The sequence below is a fragment of the Apiospora marii genome, assembly GCF_038362585.1.
Source record: "Apiospora marii strain CBS 49790 chromosome Unknown utg000004l_segment0_segment1, whole genome shotgun sequence".
Classification (NCBI taxonomy): Eukaryota; Fungi; Ascomycota; class Sordariomycetes; order Amphisphaeriales; family Apiosporaceae; genus Apiospora; species Apiospora marii.
In genome coordinates, this window is record NW_027117376.1 from 496,276 (window position 1) to 517,053 (window position 20,778).

The window sequence follows — 20,778 nt, forward strand, 5'->3', positions numbered from 1 at the left end:
CAACATGTCAGCAGACCTGGGATGGGAACACAAAAAGCCCGGGTATTCTCTTAAGTATGTGTGTGGATGTTCAGTCAATCCCGATTCTTTTCCTCCTCTATCACTACTTCTTCATCCCGGTGAAAGAATCTAGTTCCATCAACCAACTCCAAGACACCCAACAAAGACGTCGAAAGGGGTTGCAGTAGCAACCTCCATCAACCTAAGAAGAATAAGTTCCCAAGTCCAAGACTACCATCACCATGTCCAAGGCATACCTGAAAGCCAAGGAGAAGTACAACGAGATCATCAACGACGCCGGCCGGGGCGATTGGTACTGTAAGCTGAGACTACTACGTCCATCGTTTTCTTGACTCTCCTAGTTGGGGAGAGAAAGTGAGCTTAGCTGACCCGAGAAACCAACGACGTAAAGGTCGAACCAACCGCGTTGCGCCGTCTAGAATCCCGTCCAGTGGCAAATGTGATGCCGTGGCCCATGTCACCCATCCTCCAAGTCGCCGTGGCAGCACAGGGAGCATGTCGGACAAGATCAAAGACTGGATGAACAGGCCTGCCTATTGAGAGACTGAAAAGTCGGCTACCGCATCACTATCCTATTAGTTTCTATGTAACATGTCTTAAAATCTTGTAAATTAACGACGTATCTGGGCATTTCTCTACCAAGCTCATATCCAATGCTAATCATGTACTATATATGCCCCGCTTGCTATGCGTACTACCGGGTATAATCTCAAAAGGAACCCATACGTAAAACAATCTCGAACCAAAAAGTAGAAAAGCGAAAAGAGTAGATGGACTCCATGAAATGCGCCGTGGTCTGACCCCCCTTTGACCCAACCCTCCTCACCAAGCAGCCTTGGCAAGGATACCGTTGGGGTATTTCCGCACCATGTATTTGCGTCCCTCGTCCATGATCAGAATGAAGAGGCCGAAGGCCATGGGCAGGAAGTAGTGCTCCGGGGGCACCTTGGAAGTGCCGAGCACCTCCTGGAACACGGGCACGTACAGCCAGAAGATGGCCATAACCAGGGCGAAAGCAATGGCGGGGAAGAGGGCCAGATTCTGCGAGTTCTTGTTGAAGGCGGGAGGGTGTTGAAAGATGCTCCAGCGGCGCGTGCGGATGGCCATCAGATTGAACCATTGCCTGTTGGGACGTACGTACATACACATTAGTTCATGGAGTCTGGAGAACATGGCTGAAACCAAGGAGGAGATTACTTACATGACGACAAGGTTGACGAAGTAAATAGACGAGGCCTCGTTGAGCTTCTGGGCATAGTAGTCCGGGTCGATCCAGTCGGGCAAGACGCCGAAGCTGAACCAGAGCACGCGGAACGGGATGCCGTTGCGTTCGAGATACCAGTAGGCCATGGCAAATGAGGCGAGGGTCTGGATGACGCCGAGTACACCGTAAGCCATGGCGACGAGCTGCCAGTTGACTAGGCGATCCTTCTTGACGTTACGAGGCTTGCGGAGCAGCACGTCGGCCTCAGGTTTCTCGTAGGACAGAACCGTGGCGGCGGCACAGTCGGTGAAGCAGCTATGATAATACGTATCAGTACATCATCCATTGCATAGGAAAAACTACTCGCCAATGGTGCTAGTCCGAGAGGAGTCTGCATGACAGATAAACTCACCAGATAATAATCATGAGGAACGACGACAGGATTTGCGGCAGTCCGAACAGCACGTTCGTCATGACGGGCCAGAACTCGGCGAAGGACCCGGCGGGCAGCAAGTAGCAGATGACCTTTTTGAGGTTATCGAAAACGACGCGGCCGTATTGGACGGCCTCGACGACGGACGAGAAGGTGTCGAGCAGGACCATGTCGGCGGCCTCGATGGCGATGTCGGAACCGCCGCCCATGGCGATGCCAATATCGGCCGCTTTCAGGGAAGGAGCGTCGTTGACGCCGTCGCCCGTCATGGCCACGACCTCGTTCGTCTGGAACTCCCGGACAATGCGGAGCTTCTGCTCAGGCGTGGTGCGCGCGAACACGATCTCCTCGTACTCGGTCAGGACCCGCCACTGGTGCTCGTTGAGCGTCATGAGTTCCGGTCCGCTGAGCACGATGGAGGTCCGCGACTGCGAGGAGGAGGCCTTGTCTTCAGAGATCGAGCCAGCGGGGGGTTCGCGAGGCAGAGCGGACACGCCGTGGACCATCGAGGACGGAGTACTAATGATACCGGCATCTTGGGAAATAGCAAGGGCAGTCAAGGCGAAGTCACCCGTAACCTAGGCTGGATATCAGCATGACTCGACTCATGAACTAAGATCGATGGGTTGGTTGCAAGCAGTTCTGGCTTACCATGAAAATGCGAATTCCCGCGCCCCTCAGGGTGGCCACGACAGAGCGAATCTCAGGTCGGAGGGGATCGACAATGGCAAGGAGACCAACAAGGGTCAAGTCGGTCTTGGCCTGTTCGAACATGGCATCCTCGAATTGAACCGTGCCCGGTTGGTGCAATACGTCCGCCTTCGAGACGACCTTACGAGCTAGAAGAATGCACCGTTTGCCCTGGCTGCTGTAAATGTTCTTCAACTGCTCGATCGTGGCTCTCATATCCTGGTTAAAAGGATGAGCGTCCCCCGCGTTGGTGGTGTAATGGGTGCAACGACCGATCAACACATCGGGGGCTCCCTTAATGGTCAGAAGCCTAGCGACTGGTGTTAGTGAGGAGTGAGACTTCGGAACCACTGCTTTTAGCAACATACGTATCCTCCGCAGTAAAGACCTCGGCCTCGGCCTGAGGCAAGGTGGTCGACAGCAGATCATCTTTGAACATGGAAAAGGTCCGGATCATGTATTTGTTCTTGGAGTTGAAAGCCAGTTCGTATGTCCTCTGCCAGCTCTGGCGCAAGTGATTTACGGAGCCTAGACCTTCGGAGAAGCGAAGGATAGCCTGGTCGGTTGCATCGCCGTGAATGCGGCGCTCCTCAAGCGCAAGACCGTTCGTAGCAGCATCAAATTCGGCCGCATTACAGAGGCCTGCGATGGCTCGTACTTGGCCAACACCAGTTGTAACGATGCCTGCGACAGCTGGAGCCTCACTCGCATCAAGTTCGTGTTTTGCGGTATCTTGGTTCATCGTGTAGTTGCCAATGGTGCAATCCGTGACAGTCATGCGGTTCTAAGAGAGTGGGTGAGCGAGTGGATGCTAAAAGGCGTAGAGGGCAATACTGACCTGGGTGAGAGTCCCTGTCTTGTCTGAACACACCACGGAAACCGAGCCAAGCGTCTCCACAGTCTTGAGTGACTTACACAACACGCTGTTTTTCCGCATGATGTTGGCAGTAATCGTCAGGCCTGCGGTCAGGGCGATAGGGAGACCTTCTGGAATGAAAGCGATCGCAACACTGACGCATGACACAATCAGGGTTGGGACGGAAATCCAATCCGGATGGTCCTTTCTCAGCCAAGCGCCCCTGAAAAAAAAAAAGTCAGCGACATGATATTATGCAAACACCCACAGAGTAATCTTACCATACGACAAGTACAATTGTAATCATTGCCACCATGATTGTGCAGATGATCACAACGAAATACAGGATTTCGCGCTCAAGGGTCGTCATCTTCGTCTTGGGGGAGTTGGTCAGGGTAGCGATGCGACCGAAGACGGTGCGATCACCCGTGTTGACAACCAGGCCGGTACATGATCCAGCGGTGCAGTGGGTGCCCTGGAGGCCGATACAGCGTGTCTCCAGGTAGTTGTCGTCGGTAGAATTCACTGCTGCCGCCAGAGGCGCCGACTCTCCAGTGAGGATGGATCTGTCGAACTTGGCGTCGCTGGAGACCTGAAGGAATCTGACGTCGGCCGGGAGCTTGTTACCGGCCTTGATATACACGATATCGCCGGGCACGAGCTCCGAAGCAGGAAGCGATTGCTGCTTGCCTTCGCGGATGACCATTGTGTTCTCTGGCAACATACCTGTGATCGACTTCATCACGCGTGACGAAGACCAATCTTGCCACATGTTGAAAGCAGCCTGGGTGAAGAAGACGGCGAGTAGCACGATAGCCAGAGCCTGGAAAGATGTCAGCTCAAGTCTATGTAGCGTGTTGTCATGATGCAGCTTACCAAATTCGCAATTGCAGGGTCGGGTTCGCCCAGCGGCTTCCAGGAGACGAAGACGAGAATAGATCCAATGAGCAAAATGGGACCAAAGCCTTTGAACATATAGCCCAGGTACTTCTGTATGGTATTAGATTTAGGAGGTGTAGGGGCATTTCGACCGAAGTCCTTCAGCCGTCTGGTAACCTGGTCATCCGAGAGACCCTGTTCCATCGAGGAGCTGAGGCGACGGAGTGCCTCTTCAGTCGTGATGGTGTGCCATTCGAGGGCCGATAGCTCTGTACCGACATGTTAGCCGGAAGTTTGAAATCAGAACTGAGTTTGTATATGGATATCGACCCTTGGCAGCAGTATCTTTCGCTTTCGAGACCTCGGCGACATCCTTGGCTTTCGATTCTTCGATCTGGAAGGAGCTTGGGTGGTTGTTAGTGATACGTGGTTGCTGTATACAGGCGCTGAAGTATAATATGGGATAGGGAGGCGACGAGGTCTTGGGCACTTACACGGTGCGATACTGGACAGGCAGAAGAATAGCTGGGTCAACCTCGCGACGCGATCGTACACTCCTTATGGACATAGAGCCATTGGAATGAGTCCGGCGCAGGTTACCCGGGCGAGCTGGTCGCGACGATTCTCCATCGTCGAAGCGAATGCGATCAGCCGCAGGGGATTTGAGATTCTCCTCGTCCATTATTTGCAAAGTTCCTAGGCTTGTAAGTGAAGAAGATGCACACGCTTCACTGCAGAGATGATTTTCCCCTAAAAAGGAGGCAGCACAACCAGCAGTACAGAGGTAAAGGAGTTTGAGACGAGTCAAGGGCGCATGAGATTTTCCATTGAGTAAGTCGCACTGATCTATTATATATTATACAGCAGCCCTGCAAGACCCGATGGCCTGGTAGTGGCTGCAGTTGTGTTGATGACGAGAGTTTCTGAGAACCAAACGTCAAAACAGGATGCCATACTGTTGGATGTCTGGCGACTTGAGCCCAAATCACAGTGCGAGATGGCCTCGACCAACGCAGGGTGATTTTGGGCCCATCACATGCGGTCAGCACTGTGCCATTCTTGGGGGGAGAGCAATCCAATGAGCGAGCAAGGGCGTGCCTACCTAGACGAGCCTGTTAGTGTCGGCATGGCAAAGTCAGAATTGAGGAGCGGCATGGGAGAGGCGGCGGTGCTCTGCGTGCTGCCAGTGCTGGTTGCTAACCAAGATCAATCCAGCCAACATGGTGCAAGAAATTCGCGCACCACTTCCGGCATGGCCCCGCGGAGTGCGTGATGCCGTTTGTGTTTTGTGGCTGGGCCGCTGATCTCGAGGGGGCAAGCCTGTTAGAGGAAGCAGCTTTGCAGTCGAGGCCAAGTCAGTTTGATGGGATGGAGGGCGCTTGAGGGGGGCATTTGTGGGAGTCAAGCTTTCAGCTACTGTTGCTTAATTAGGAATGCGCGACTGGCGGGTTGGCGGGTTTGTGGGGAGCGAGAAAGGCGGGAATTAATCACCCACTGGAAGGAACGCTGGAACGCTTGAACGTCGCCAAACAACAGGGAGGGAACAAACAACAACAACAACAACGGCGGCGGCCTCCCAATTGCCAAGCCAAACCACCCAATCATATCCCCTCCCGCAGCTGCAAGAAACCTCATGCAATCACTCAGGGTCTCCTCCACTCCGCATTGCCTGGGTGACACAGCCGGAGTAGGGGTTGCAGACCAGATTTCAGACTGCGATCCTCACGCTGCACGAGACAAGAAATTTTGATTGGCTCATGGGCGCCTACGACTTACACGGCTTGCCTAAACAGGCAACCCAACTACATGTACAGTGCAACTAATGCATCCATTACCACCTTTGGTCCGTGAGGCTACGGGCAACATCCGACCTCGTTTTTTCTGCTATGATGGATATAGTAACAGCTGCACAAATCTGCATCCTCGATGTATGGAAATGACGTCGTTGCGCCAATCCGCCGCGCCGCGAATAAGCTCACTCTGGGGACGGACGCTAGCCGAGCTCCCACCCTGCAGTATGGTTCTACCTATTCGGTATTGTCTGCATTGCAAACCGATTGATTGTAAGAGTCATCCTGTAGTCAAGCGGCAGCGATGCCAGACCGGCTCACAATGGACAAATCCGCCGAACCCCATGTGTAGCGAGCGGGCTTGGGTGCGCACATGGCATCAGCCACAGGCGTATCGGTGAGGGGAGTAGAGCAGATCATGGTGGCTACTTATCCTCGTTCCACTTTTAAATTTTTAAACGCAAGTGGTTCTATTTCGATTCTATACCGTTGAGACGGCCAGCCAATACCGAAATTCGCGCAAGAGGATACTCAGGCCTGTCCATGTCGAGTCTGGATGCTTCTTTCTGGAGCGTGGTGACTTGCCGTCTACACGCGTATGACTTTCTCGCCTACGGGTTCTCCCAGGTGCAATTTCCCGGGAAAGGGATGACGGTATGACCATCATTTGTCATTTGCATTCAGAATTAGGGCGGGTTGACTTGGACCGCGGATGGGTTTCTGAACTTCTGCTACGGAACGTGAGACTGTCTTGTCAGGTATGTACATGACGGCGGCGGAAAACTAACCAAGTCTTCGGGACACTTCGTCGCGTCTAAAGCAACGGGACTACGGCACAATTGAGTTGATTCCCTGGTTGTGTTCATGGGCTCTCTACCTTTATGTAAGTGTGTACTTTACCTCGTTACTCGCGATTCCTCTAGCTTCCAAGCCCCTTTTATGCTCCCCTGAGAGTCAGGATCTCTGAAGCGTCCAAGTCTCGGCTGTCGAGCTGATTCCAAAGGCAAAGAAACAATCTGAACTTCGTAGCCACCAAGCGACCGCAGGAATAAACCACCACCGACAGCACCTGGGTTGATTATTCTGCTTACGCCAGATTGCGACAGTGTAATAAACGAGTACTGCTCGTACTGCTTTAATAATCTTCTGTTGAAGTTCTGATTTCAAGAAAAGACTTGGCCGGTTTATTCTCGCAGGGACTTGCCACCAACACCTACGTCGATAGTCAGTACGCATATTCTGCCCTCGATTTGGCAATATCGACATCTTTACTTTAGTTAGTAGGCGCTTGCCTTATCTCACTTCATCATTTCGCCTTGCGCTTCTAGCACGATTAACGAAAGTTCTAGTCAACTTAGATTCCAGCTTACCACAAATCGCCCATCTCGCCCCAGCGGTTCCCGCCACCAAAGCCAATACCCATAGGGCGGTGCCGAAAACGAGCATCACTGCCACACTGCCGGTTCGATCGCCTTGCCACACTGCTGTAAGAACGGCAGTCAAGCCAGCGCTGTAATGCGTGCGATCTGGATCGAGTTCTCGATCAAACAGATCCCGCAAGGCTGATACTCCGGGTGTGTGACCACCACCACCAACCGCCACGAAAGCAGTTCAAGGTTACCTCGCAATACCCGTCATGCAAGCAGGGCGTTTACTAAGGCTGGACGCCAGTCAAATGTTCTGCCCGTCCTGGTGTGGCCTTACACTTATTTTTACCAAGCACTAATCTCAACCGTGCCATAACGCCCACAATGGTCTGGACTGGACGACTCTGGTAGGGTATGGCTCAGGACGGGAATGCTGCCTTCCCATTCAGCTTGCCTGATGTCGCATCTCGGTCCCTTCCAGCGCAAAGTGATCATGAAACAAGATGACAAAACCCCGGATGAGGAGAGCTTTGTGTGACGTCGCTGCAGCCTGTGTGGCCGCGTTAGCTGAACACGTTGATGCACCAATTAACCTAAAATTCCGGGTTTGCATTCAATGACATGCTTGGCAAAAAGCCCTTACATTCCATCAAGTGTCAAGAGTCAATAATACTCCTCGTAAGTCCGTGGCTGAAATCGACCAAGTCCCTCGAAAGGGAAAAGGATGGCATTTGGCACTCGGCTACCAAACTCGTGAATGCGACCGGGGCATGACATACAACGAGTGAATAGCAGTCGCGGCCCCTCACACGACATCCGCATTGATACGGGCGCTGAGGGAACCTGGGCAGCGGCCGGGAAGTAGCTGGCGCGTATTCGGATCGGGCATCGTTGAGACGGAACCCCACGGACATATGTACGCATGCCACTCGCGCATAATTCACCAAAGAGGGGTGGCCACCAAACCGTACTCGCGAAAAGAAGAAGATCGAAGTCGAAATTATGTTTTGCCCAGGTTCTCTTGTGTCGGGGAGCATTACGTCAATTTCGTGGCCCTCAAATGAACCTGTAGTCCTACTTTCGTCTTCGTCTCTACATCATGTGCTTATATATGTGACTGTGCTGCTCCGTCTCAGCAAGATATGCCACAATCGTTTCTAGCTCATTCGTGCGCGATTGATAAAGAAGCGCCTAAAGTCACTAATATTTCGAGATATCACGATCATCAACGACACGAAGAGGATTGCCGAAAACCACGAACTATAGCCGATACCCGGACCAATCTATATATCTCTCTCTTCATATTCATACTTGAATCATTTCCCACCATGGCTGTAGGGAGGTTACGGCTTAGCGCAGTCATTCCCATCGTATGTTCGATGGTGTCTTTCGCGCTCCTGATCGTTCTGGTCACCGCCGGAACCAAACCGGGTAGGAACTCGGGATACTATCTACTCTCGGTAGGTCGTTTTCTGCTCCTCCCCCAAAGCTTGTTCGCAGGCGACAACAATGTAGCCACGGGCGATATCTGTCTGACATATGTTCTAATACATCATTAGTTGAATACTTCCGAAGTCGGAACCAACCTCGTCGAGATCAAGACGGCGAACACCTCGTCTACTACTACGGGCTCCATCATCGGCGGTATTACCGGGCTGATCCCGGGCCTGGATGGTGCTGTCAATAACTTGACCTCCGAAGTCAATCAGGGGCTGCAGGGCATTGTGAATGATCTCGTCAAAGAGGCAACCGAGTCCCTCGGGCTCAAGGATGAATATATCATCTACCTACAGAACATATGCCAGGGGAAACTCTCCGATCCGAACAACCCCAGTTCCAAAATAAATATCGAATCGTGTCCCAGCTTCAAGAGGGTGGGAGATGGTAAGTCCTTTCTAGTTTCCCAGGGGAACATTGAGAGCATCCCCCCTTAATCTAACCCGAACAATGACTGACCATGTCGTAGCCATCGGGGGCATCACGAACATCACCAGCTACGTCGTCGTCGGCAACACCAACGTCTCCTTCCCGTTCCTGGAGACCATCAGCTCGACGGGCGAGTCGACAGGCGGCGCCCTGCTCGCCGCCACCACGGCCAACGCGGCCTTCCTCTACGTGGGGCTCGTCGTCTCGGGCCTCGTGGCGCTGACCTCAATGGCGTCGCTGGTGCTGCCGCGCGTCCGGCTGCTGACGCTGGGCAACATGCTCGTCGCGGGCCTCGCCCCGGGCTTCCTCGCCATCAGCGCCATCGTGTCGACCACGGTCGCCTACGTCATCCACACCGTCCTCGCAAGCTTCGGCAGCGCTCTCACCATCGGCTCCAAGGTCGGCGGCCCCGCCCTCGCGCTCGTCTGGGTCAGTCTGATCCTGAGCATCGTCAGCTCGTCGTACTGGGCCCTCGTCTGGTTCGTCGACGCGCGGCAGTCCTTCTGGGCCCGCTTCCGGCGCCCGGCCGAGCAGGAGGGCGAGTGGAAGGCCACGTTCCTGGCGTCCTGGAGAAACATACGGCTTCGCGACGATGTGGCAAAACATCCCGAGGAAGGAGAGGTCCCAAAAACAAGATATCCCGGGGGAGGCATACTGGCTGAATATCCCGAGGGAGGTGTTCTCGACAAGAATACTGAGAAGAAGAAGTCGTCAACTTGAGAGCATGGTGGTAACATTGGTGGCTGCAGCACACGTTGGATATGCAGTGACTCTTGGGAGGCGGCGTGGGAAAGGAGGTAGCAGCGCTTTGACCCAGGCACTTTCAGGACCGACGCGTATCATGATGCCTTAGTCGAGATTACTGACCCTATAGTACTTATTGACACTCCAATAGTGTAAAATATATCTTCAAAAGCTTCTTCTACATTTATGTCCTATGAATCATCACGTGCCGCAACCCTCGACAACGGCGAGAGTCCGCCAAGCCTGCATTACTGCGTAGCGTACCAAACAAGCTCTGGGATTTGAGACCGCCAAGCCCAGGCACCAGGCCGTCGTTGGTTGACCTCAATCAGGGCCCAATTTTAATAACTGCCGGTACGTGATATGATTCTCAGCCCTATGGCTAGTGCCGGAAGTCCCCCTGTTCTAGCTGCCCAGCTCCATCAACCCTTTGCCGGGAAGTTATACCAGAAATGAGAATGTGGTGTTTATGGAGATTCCACGACATGTAGATAGGAGAGCATCCGAAGACAGCGAATTGGGCTAAAATGTATTCATTCAATCAATCCGCACCTAAAGAGCGGTTGACATAGGCGAGGACAAGACATATCCCCATGATCGTGCTGGTTGGTCTTCTAGAACCAGAGCGACCACTCTGTTCAATGACAGGCGTTAGTATACGCCCGAATCCATCCTGGCATCTGAACTCTTGGCGTATGCCACATATCTGTTCGTTCATGGACCTCCACCTTCTTCGTCGGTCGAGAGATATACGTCCCCAACCTGTACTAAGTTAAGCTTGAGAATACTGATTCCCCCTAAGTAAACGCCATGCTGATAAAACTATTACAAGCCCGAAGGCAAACCGCCGCCAAATCAGATTACTTGGTGTCTGGGAACCCTAGGCTGAAGCCTTCAGGGTGTTAGCAGCACGCTGCAGACCCACTAGCTTCTTGAAATCCAGTTGCCGTGCCTCGGACGGGACATGCTCGCCGCTGGCAATGCACAAGACACGCATGCGCGGGTCGTATCGCAGGCCAGTCAGCAGCTTGGGAGTAATAAGAAAGTACTGGCTGGTATGTTCGCGGCATGCAATCTCGACCATGCGCTCGTGCACCATGCGCTCGTTGCGCGGGTCCATTCCTTGATTGATCTCGTCCACGACACGGAAGGGGGCCTGTGCCATAGACTGCAGAGCCATTAGGTAAAAGATCGTCGACACAGCGCGCTCGCCACCCGACTGACGATGCTGATTAAGTTGCTGCAGAGTCTCGTTTTCACTAGATATGCAGTCAGCGATGCAAAAACAGACAAAGGTGAGCTCAGTCATGACATACCGAAACTTGACCTTGACCACGATAGACCACTGGTCGAAATCCTCCTCCTTGTGTACACCAACTTCGCCAGCGCAGCTAATTTGCTGGAAGTTGTAGCTGAAAGCATCATTGATACGAGAAACCAGCTGGTCAACGCTGGGTTCCCACTTTCGCATCAGCTTCTGGATCTGATTGCCGACCTTCTCGAGCTTTCGAGCCTGGTCTTCCTTTCTATTGGTATAGTCCTGAATCTCCCGATTCCGCTTCTCGTACTGGCGCAGGATTTGCTGATCAACCGGCTGGATTAGGCTGTAATTAGCTTCTTCAGCCTCGATCTCCTGGTCAATATCCTCGGGCGTTTTGCCAGCTGCTTTTTCGCGGAGGTGCTCGATGTTATGCCCTTCTTGCTGAAGTGCCCCTACCCTATCTCTCACATCCTCGGCCTCTTTTTTAGTAGCAACAGCCGCTGCCCTGTGATTCTGGATCTCCTCCTTGGTCTTATCAAGATGAGAAGTGATATCACTATTGCGATCCTTCAGTCCCTGGATGTCGGAGGTAGCCTCAATAAGACGAATGTGGGCATCCAACAATGCAAGACGAGCATCGCGTATGTTTGACACAAGTGCTTTCTGGCGGAGAACTATTTGCGCTTTTTCGCAACACAGGTCGTCGACGCCCGACGTGAGTTCTGCGATGCGAGATTTGCACTCGGACAGGCTTTTCATCCTCTCATCCAAGCTGGCCTGTTCAGTACCTTCAATAAGGTTAGTGGCATTCGAGTGATATGGATGGTTTCATGAGTCCTTACTGATCTTCTCAGGTAGTGCTGACCAGAGGGTAAAGGCTGTCTGCAATTTGCTTTTGTCTGACCTGAGTTGGGTCTTGGAGAAGTTAGCCGGCATACAGCAGCAGCAAATGCCAAGAGACTTACAATTTCTGCAGCCACTTCATTTTCCTTGTCCTCCAGTCCGGCCAGCTGCTCTTTGGCCTCTTGGAAAGCCTTTATTAGCTCCTGCTTCTCTTCTTCCTTTACCTCAAGTTTATGTTGAAGCTCGGTCTTTTCTGAATTATCCACGGGTTGGTCAGTCCAGAATTGGCCTGGTCGAACCTGTTTTGTGCTAGTAGTCTCAGCACCGGGACCGTACTCTCGTCTCCGAATCACCTGGAAGCGTGTTGATCCTGTTGCCCACTGCGATATCTTCTGTCCCTCAAAAAGCTGCTTGAACTGCTCAGCACTGGCCTCCCGAAGCGCTACACCCGAAGCATGAAGTCGTTTATCGGAGCAGAGCGTAGCTAATACGGGGCTGGGCCCATCGATATAATCAATGGCGAAGCCGTCGATGCCAAGCTGGCGTGCCTCATCGGCTGACATGGGTGGTTTGAACTCTTCAATCTTGTTACCACATGTTTTAATGGTGACTCTCAACTTCATCTCCTTGTAAAACTGGTCGCTCAGCTTTTGGTGGTCTTTCCTTGTCTGTGTGATGAAACAGAGGAAGTCGTTCTTTGCCAACATGGACTGAACGAGGTCCGAGTACCGCTTGTCTTTCAAAGAGCAATTCAGCATGGGAGGTCCGAAGACCTCTTCCTCAAATTCGTCGCGATGGTCCTGCAGCCAGTCCCAACCTTTGGCAACATGTGCGTCAATTCTCCGTAGGTAGCTCACTAGCTGTCCTTCTTGTGAATTTAGATCGTCGATCTCTTTCCTGATTTGCTTTTGCTCGTCGCGGACAGCCGTCCCCTTGCGTTGGATATCAGATCTATTGGTATTGGCCTGACGCTTTTGCTCGGCGACCTCGCGCTGGATATGCTCTTTTTCTCGCTATATCCACACAAAGTCAGTACATGAGACGAGGAGCTTTCGAGTGGTGATAACTCACAATTTTCTGATTCCACTCGCTGGCAACGAACGCTGGGGGCGCTTGTTTGTGCTTCGCCTCAAGTTCCCTTATCTTCGATTTGAGCTTTCGAATTACTTCCCGCCTCTCTGCTATGGAGCCATGTTCTGCGGCGATCTTGCTTTTCTGCTGTGCTATGGTGTTGCCTTGTGTCTCGATCTCAATAAGACCTTGAGCAGCCCTAGCCTCGGCATCCTTAAGCCGCTTCTCGCGATCTTTTACAACCAACTCGATCTTGGTCTTGTAGTCCTCTTTGCTGCTTACAGCCTCAAGTGCTGGCCCGCAAGCTCTCTCGAGGTTGTGAAGCCGCGCAGTTGCTTCTCTGGTTTTTGTTTTAGCCGTCTGGTAAGCTTCTCGTGCAACTTCGTATGACGCGCATATGCGCGCTTTCTTCCACTCCTCGATCCTCTCTGTGATGGCCTCGCGCTCCTTAAGCCTGTCAACATCAGCTTGCTGGGCCTGTTGGCGGCTCTCCAGCTGTCTGAGAGTCTCAGAGGAAGCATCAACATTGCCCTTGAGTTTCTTGTGCTCCTGATGCCATTCCTTCAATTTTGACTGCTCCTCGATCATCTCTTCTGGTGCGGCTGCTCGCAAAGTCTCGTGGAGGAGATCGATCGGGGTAAGACCCGCGAATTCTGCAACCTTATCTTGGGGAAGAAACTGGCAGAGGTTGTCTATTTGGATTCGCATTTCCTTGGTCAAGCCATGCACGGCCTTCTGGGTGGATTCCCTGCCATTAAGCCACCACTTCCTGCCATTATCTTCACGTGAAATTTGCACGCGAACAATGGGGTTGCTGCGTTGGTTGGAATTCGCTTGTAGTTCGACTTCAATAACGGCAGAGTCTTTGCCATGCTTCACGAACTCACCGACATGGCCAGCACGCCCTAGGTTTCTAGGGTGGAATCCCAACCCAAGGCAGATGGCGCATACCAGTGAGCTCTTGCCCGTTCCATTGGGGCCGATGACCATGTTGAGGTTGGGACCAGGGAAGAATTCGGCGTGTTCGTACGTCACGAAATCCTCCACCATAACTCGGACGATGGCACCTGGATGGTACTCTCCCATGTCGCGGGTCCCATTCTGGGTCGAGGCACCATTTGTGCGAAAACTCGAGGAACCGTTTGTCTGAGTGTGAGATCCATTTACTTCGCTAACATCGTCCTCATCGTCATCGGCTTCGTTGTCGATTGTCTGTCTTCTACGGCCTTGGCGCTGTCGTTTTGCTGATTCGGGGATTGGAGATTGACCGTCCTCATCCTCAAAAACCGAGCGCGAGCGGCGGCGCGACGTAGTAGAGGGCATCTCGGTAGCTGGGCGGGCTTTTCTTGTGCGACGCGATAGTGATGTATATGTGAGAGCGGCCTCCTGGCAAAAGGGTTAATCGATCATGATGGTGCACAAGGCTGCCAACGTTCAGACTGCAATAGCTGGCAATTCAAGAGTTGTGCTGCGCAGAAGGCAAGGAAACACATGTGGGGTCAATCTGGGAATAGGTAAAATGAGGGTCAACGCGTGAACAGTGTTGGCTTGGCGCGTCTGTTTTAATGGGTGGGGTTTGAGATGGGTGCCACTAAATAAAGTTGGCCGTGTCCATCCATTGAACGCTTGTGATTCCTGGCCCGGAACGCTCCAGTCGGGCTCTTTTCAACAACCACATACTGCTTACTTATGGACCTAACCTACACGTTCAAATGGCTCTCGCTAGATGGAATGATTGGGTTGCCACTGCCACGGAACAAAACTCCATCTGCTAAGGCGCATGTATCTAAACAGTCGTATGGTAGGTGATGAGGAGCTGGGCAAGCATGTTTCCTCAGGTCATGATCGCTTGATGTATTGACTTACAGTAATGTGGTTGCACCCTGCAATACCAATACCTATCACTGCAGCAATTTCGGGTCCACGACGTTTTGCCACCTTTAACACCTGTGCGGTCTTTGATGGCTTCATTGTTGACGGGCCTCTGTCGAGGCAATGCCCCCATAGGTGCAGTATTTTGGACTTTATGATACAGTAGCAGTGCTAGAAGCTAACAACACCTATTCCATGGGTCACGATGCCACCTACACGACTTTATTTGCCACAGTTGCCAAAGAAACGCCTGTGGTCCCCTGTGATAGGGCCTCTTCCAGTGTCTCGTGTCGACCAAGTTGAACCAACCCACGGAAGTATGAGGGCACGTATCCTTGCGTGTGGATTTCTACAACATCACCAGATCGGCTGATCCTATGCCTGTGTATTGCAAGTATCCGGGAATACAATTCTAGAAATAGAAGACGATACACTGCTGACGATTGAGTATTATTTGGAGCCTCTGCCAGCAAAGAGCGGCAATATGGGATGCTACCCATGTTAACACCTCCAGTATCAGCATTTAGCTTGGAGCCCTCTATACAAAGCTGGGCATGCATTTTCACAATTCCTACTCATGCCTGGGCTACAAGCCCCTTCAGTTCCTTTCTGTCTTCCAGTGGCATTCTATACGCCAGAGACGGAGGTTTAGAGGAGACATCTGAAGGGTCATGAGAAAGAATGAAAGCAAACATAAGAAGTAATAATTTAATGAGATATGTTGGATATAGTCTCTGGCCTACGCCTGAGGCAGGAACAAAACATTCGGCACCCTTGCCTGGGATTTCGACGCTCGTGTTCTAAGAGAGGGCCCACGGAAGAACGATACTCATGTTGGTTGTCGGTCTAAAGGTCACAATATCTAAAACCTCTAGAGTGTATTGGGATATGAATGCCCTTCGCAAGTCACTTCAACTACCTACACCATTTGACAATTTCATGGATTGCTAAACACACCGTGACAGTGGACGGCCCAGCCCAGTCAGAACAGCCAAAAGTTGGTTCTTTGGAGTAGACATGCAGTATGGTGTCAAGGGATAAACCTCAAAAAAATGCGGCATCAGAACAGTACAGTGTTATTGCCAGTTTCCTGAAACAACCATAAGCTTGGGTCTTTCCTACCTAAGGTTTCCGAACGGCAACAATTATTCCAGCTAGTTGCTTGCTTCAACTGGACCTCTGGTTCCGAATTCTTCGCTGGTCCACGTCAAGTAGGCGGGCAGGTACCTGAGAGCTGCCCAAGCCCCCACAACCTCCAGTCATCCATACTCGATGGCATGAATGAGGATAGGAAGAGACTAGCCCTTTCAGCCAAAACATCGCGTTCCAACCAACTCCCTCCCTCTCATATCACCGAGCTCTCCTCCTAGAATTCCAGGCGCCATTCTTGGTACGTCCAGTTTGGTTGCTTGTCCTATCTTGTTCTCTACTTCATTTTTCCAATCTCTGTTTGCTGTGAGCTTGCCCCAAACTCTGGTACAGCTGCACGTAGGTCGAAAGTCGTGCCACCCAAGTACCTTCCCCTCCAGTCTGTCCTACTCACAGATGCACTTTCTCTGATACAGCTTTTGGCCCCCACCCACCTGTCATTGATGCGCAACAATCGCGCTGAAAATTGATTAACGAGGGCGCTACTCATCGTGCCCTGGTTCTCCATGCGCTGCAATGGACAATCGGGATATGCGAAGGTCGCAGCACGCGAGGCCTCCTCTGAGTGACGCGACCCATCGTGTCGTCAATGCATCCACATACTACTCAGAGAAGCCCATATCGCAGGCCCGTCGTGGAGAGGAGAGTGGCCCCAAGAATCGGTCCAGCTCTAGAGGTCCCAGAGGCCATCGTCAGACCGCCGTTCCTCAAGGCGAAACCACAGTTCCGACACGTGTCTCTGCCTCAGCAGTCTCACACGGTGTACCTGGTCCCCAGACTGAGCCCAATGCCGATAAGCGTAACTCTCAGATCTCTACGTCGAGCGGAGCGTCAAGCAGTAAGCGGAAGACCCATGTTGGGCCATGGCATCTTGGTAAAACCCTAGGAAAGGGTTCAGCTGGTAGAGTTAGGCTTGCCAGACATTCAGAGACTGGAGATGATGCGGCCGTCAAGATCCTCCCTAAACACGGGGTTCGTTTGACACAGGCTGGCAGTCTCCAGGACATCGACGCCTGGGACCAGTCAAAGGATGAATTCAAGCGGCAAAATCGCATGCCCTTATCCATCGAAAGAGAAGTGGCGCTGCTGAAGCTCATCGATCATCCCAATATCATGAAGATATACGACATCTGGGAGAATCGTTCTGAGATGTAAGTAAGATGCATAACCCAGGCGTGTCGATACACTAACATCATCCCAGCTATCTTGTGCTCGAGTATGTCAACCATGGCGACCTGTTCGAGTACATAAACGAATACCAGTGCCTGCGAGAAGACGAAACCGTATTTTTCTTCCGACAGATTATCAGTGCCCTGGATTATTGCCATTCGTTCAACATCTGCCACCGAGACCTCAAACCCGAAAACATCCTGATTTCCAACACTGGCCAGATTAAGATTGCTGATTTTGGCATGGCAGCGATCCACCAAGGCCCGACGCACTGGCTCCAAACGGCATGCGGTAGCCCCCATTACGCTGCCCCTGAACTAGTGAACCAGAACCGAGGGTATCTGGGTCACAAGGTCGATGTATGGAGTGCTGGCGTCATTCTCTACGCGTGTCTATGTGGCCGCCTTCCGTTTGATGACCGGGAGGGCAACTTGAAGAGATTGCTCCACAAAGCACAGCTCGGAAGATACTCGGAACCGGAGCACCTGAGCTGGGCCAGCAGGGATTTGATCCGACGGATGCTCCAGCCCAACCCGGACAGGCGGATTTGTATCAGAGACATATGGGAGCATGATCTTATTACGGCATACGATGCCTTTGACGACTTGAAACAGCTGAGCAAGGATGATTTTCAACTGGATGCTATCCGTCATGGCGGACGACAGACTCAAGTGGCGTTGGAGGACGTCGACTTGGACATCGTCCGGCAGCTCAAGTCAATGTGGCACACCTTCAGCGAGGAGAAAATCATCGAGGAGCTTATAGGTGAAGAGTGAGTACCCGGGCAGAATTAGTGTGGTATTTGTGCCGTCGCAAAGACTAATTATTTCCCCTTAGGTCAAGTGACAAGAAACTGTTCTACCACCTATTGCTTCGGTATATGGAGAAGCAGCTCGAGAACTACCGGTGTAACATACCTCACTCTCCGAGCGATTTCCATCATCTGCAGCCTGCGACGTGGAAGCGGAAGCTCACCACGCTCGAATTCCCTGGGCGTCCCGGCAGGGTACCGTCCAGGTTCACAGTCATTTCGAACGTTGCTACCGACGAGAATGGCATGGAGACCGCGACAGATGCCGGAGGCACCATACGGAGTTATGATCCGTTCAAGTCATCGCGAATCATGGGAGAGAACGAAGCAAGCCACGCCAAGATTACTGTCCACCGCAATGGAAGCATTGCGAAAAGCTCGATCAGGCTCACCAACGGTGGTAGGATTCGGAGTGGTTCGGTCAGAAGCGGTTCTACTTATTCGAGGAATGCTAGATACAACAGGCGCTTGGCTACCACTCCGGGCCTACACTCGACCCGGCGATCGCTCACTTCTCTCAGGAGTGGAGATGGCACTCCTTACAAGCGAAATGCTTCGCGACATAAGCGCGGCGTGGACTTCTCTCGTGTCCGCAAACCAACAGGTACAAGGCCAGATTCAAGCTCCAAGGGCACTGAAAGTATATGCGGTGACGATGCTACGTACACCCAAGCTCATGAGCCATATGGTAGTCCTATCAGACACAGTAAACGCCTGAGGGAGACTGCTCGTGGAAATCATGGGTCAAAGACGATGACTGAGCTCTCTAGGGCTAACGACACTGGTTTGGTTTGGAATGATGAGCTCCGACACTTCAGTCATAGCATAGCAAAGGATTGCGACCAAGCCTTCAACAGTTCTCTTCTCCTCCCCGAGTCTGGAGACGAGGCATCGATGGAATCTTCGCCAATGCCGGTCAGTAGCATGGGGACTTATCAAGATGCGAGATCTTTGTCTGTGGCTATGGAGACACCGACTCCCCCTCAAAACAATGGACGAGCCGCTTTGCGCGGCCCACGCCAATGGGACACACGACCTTTACCTCCCGCACCGCCCCCAACTGAATCGAAGCTTCATGAGGTTACAATGGCCAAGAAAAGAATGGAAAGGAGCCATACGAAGTCCAACGAGTTTAAGGGGCACGTGGACCGGATGGTGTCCAATCTGAACAAGCTTGTTCCCTCCTCGAAGAAGGCAGAGGAGGATAGGCGAACCGTTTCAGCTCCCATTTATTCAAGGTACAGCACCCAATGGGGAAAGGATACTGTTCCATTACCGTCCATTCACGAAGCACAGCACGTCAATGCACGAAACTCCTCAGCACCTGTCCCTGGAAGAATCACGTCTAGTACCTCAACCGACGATAAGGCTCTCGAGTATCTGGCTCGTCAAGAGAACACAATTCGCGTAGTAGAATCACCTTCTGTGAAGCGCAGCCCGGTAAAAGCACCAGCGCCTCTCAACATCCGCAAGTGTTCTGCAAATAGTGGTGCACAAGCTCAACAGGAAGTGAACCTACGTCAACAATTTGCACACGACGAGCTTACGAAGACGATTCCCGAGGAACCCGCTACACTTTCACAGAGAAGCTCTTCGGGTGGTGTGAGGAAGAAGTCTTCGTGGTTCAAGAGAGCCTCCAAGGACAAGGAAGACGTATTCAAATCTCATCAAGGCTCTACTTTTGAGCACAGTGCAGAGCTATCGTATACCGAAAGCAGCGTCTCATCGGTTCCGACTATGCCGCCCAATAAGAAGAAAAGCTTCAGTTTCGCTTTCTGGCGCAGCAGCAGAGATGAGGAGCAAATGCAGCTCTCACTCGCAGGTAAGATTTTAACCAAGATGCATTTCCCCATAACTCCTACTATTTATGATCTCATGCTTATCGCCTACCAGGCCCCGAGTACGATGATTCGCCGAGTCCTGAGAATGCCCGTATGTACAATCATCCGTCACGGCCACATCGGGTAGACAAGCGCAATGAAAGTGTTGCTGCTCGCAACATCGAACCACAACAGAATTGGCTGGCTCGCTTATTCCGCGTGAAGCCTGCAACCGGCCACCTTTGCTTCAACATCTCTCGCCGCCGGGCTCGTCAGGAGATTGCCATCCTCCTTAAAGAGTGGCGTCGCTATGGCATTCGTGATGTCCAGGTAGACAAGGACAGAAACATTGTCTTTGGTCGCGTGGGCTTCCATAACTGTACGTATACACTCATATACACGCCCATCATGCGACCGATGGTGGGATCCGTCTCCTACCCATCAGCCAGAGATGCTGAGCATCACCTCCTGCCTTTGGATATATCACTAACAAAGTCATCTGTTCAGATCTCAACATGAAGGAAGTCTCGTTCGCCGCGGAGATCATGACGGTCATTGAGCACGGCAAGCGCAACCCGCTAAGCATAGTTCGATTCACACAGGAACGTGGTGCTGCTAGCAGCTTCCACAAGGTCGTCGAAACTATGCATGCAGTCTTCGACGTACGAAACCTACTGGTGACGGACAAGCGCAAGGTGAAGATGATGATCAAAACCTTGAATGCTTAATAACAACCACCGGGGCCGTCGACTTTGTAGCACATTTTCCTGTTCCTGCGTACTTGCGCGTACTTGGACCGCCAGTATTTCTCTACGGAACTGTCCAGAGTTGGCTATTCACGTTGAGTTGGAGGCATCTTTGCGTGTTGCCT

General features: G+C 52.1%; 5 protein-coding genes across 5 annotated transcripts; 3 read left to right on the forward strand and 2 right to left on the reverse strand.

Annotated features, from left to right (window-relative positions):
• Window positions 1-242: 242 nt before the first annotated feature.
• Window positions 243-561, forward strand: PG985_007129 (uncharacterized protein; the record flags this gene model as incomplete). The annotated part of the gene is made up of 2 exons (XM_066826898.1): window positions 243-318; window positions 413-561. The coding sequence occupies 2 exons, from the start codon at window positions 243-245 to the stop codon at window positions 559-561; spliced, it is 225 nt and encodes a 74-aa protein (XP_066684573.1).
• Window positions 562-843: 282 nt separating this feature from the next.
• Window positions 844-4,765, reverse strand: PG985_007130 (solute carrier family 25 member 39; the record flags this gene model as incomplete). The annotated part of the gene is made up of 10 exons (XM_066826899.1): window positions 844-1,144; window positions 1,223-1,540; window positions 1,638-2,236; window positions 2,310-2,658; window positions 2,717-3,132; window positions 3,187-3,427; window positions 3,486-4,027; window positions 4,081-4,352; window positions 4,414-4,487; window positions 4,578-4,765. The coding sequence occupies 10 exons, from the start codon at window positions 4,763-4,765 to the stop codon at window positions 844-846; spliced, it is 3,300 nt and encodes a 1,099-aa protein (XP_066684574.1).
• A 3,803-nt stretch (window positions 4,766-8,568) lies between these two features.
• Window positions 8,569-9,886, forward strand: PG985_007131 (uncharacterized protein; the record flags this gene model as incomplete). Its single annotated transcript, XM_066826900.1, has 3 exons — window positions 8,569-8,700; window positions 8,800-9,124; window positions 9,207-9,886. 3 exons carry the CDS (start codon window positions 8,569-8,571, stop codon window positions 9,884-9,886), a joined length of 1,137 nt encoding a protein of 378 aa, XP_066684575.1.
• Window positions 9,887-10,790: 904 nt separating this feature from the next.
• On the reverse strand, window positions 10,791-14,408 carry PG985_007132 (uncharacterized protein; the record flags this gene model as incomplete). The annotated part of the gene is made up of 5 exons (XM_066826901.1): window positions 10,791-11,169; window positions 11,227-11,959; window positions 12,014-12,086; window positions 12,137-13,027; window positions 13,086-14,408. The coding sequence occupies 5 exons, from the start codon at window positions 14,406-14,408 to the stop codon at window positions 10,791-10,793; spliced, it is 3,399 nt and encodes a 1,132-aa protein (XP_066684576.1).
• A 2,214-nt stretch (window positions 14,409-16,622) lies between these two features.
• Window positions 16,623-20,635, forward strand: PG985_007133 (uncharacterized protein; the record flags this gene model as incomplete). Its single annotated transcript, XM_066826902.1, has 5 exons — window positions 16,623-17,257; window positions 17,308-18,048; window positions 18,114-19,909; window positions 19,981-20,286; window positions 20,415-20,635. The coding sequence occupies 5 exons, from the start codon at window positions 16,623-16,625 to the stop codon at window positions 20,633-20,635; spliced, it is 3,699 nt and encodes a 1,232-aa protein (XP_066684577.1).
• Between the last annotated feature and the right edge of the window lie 143 nt (window positions 20,636-20,778).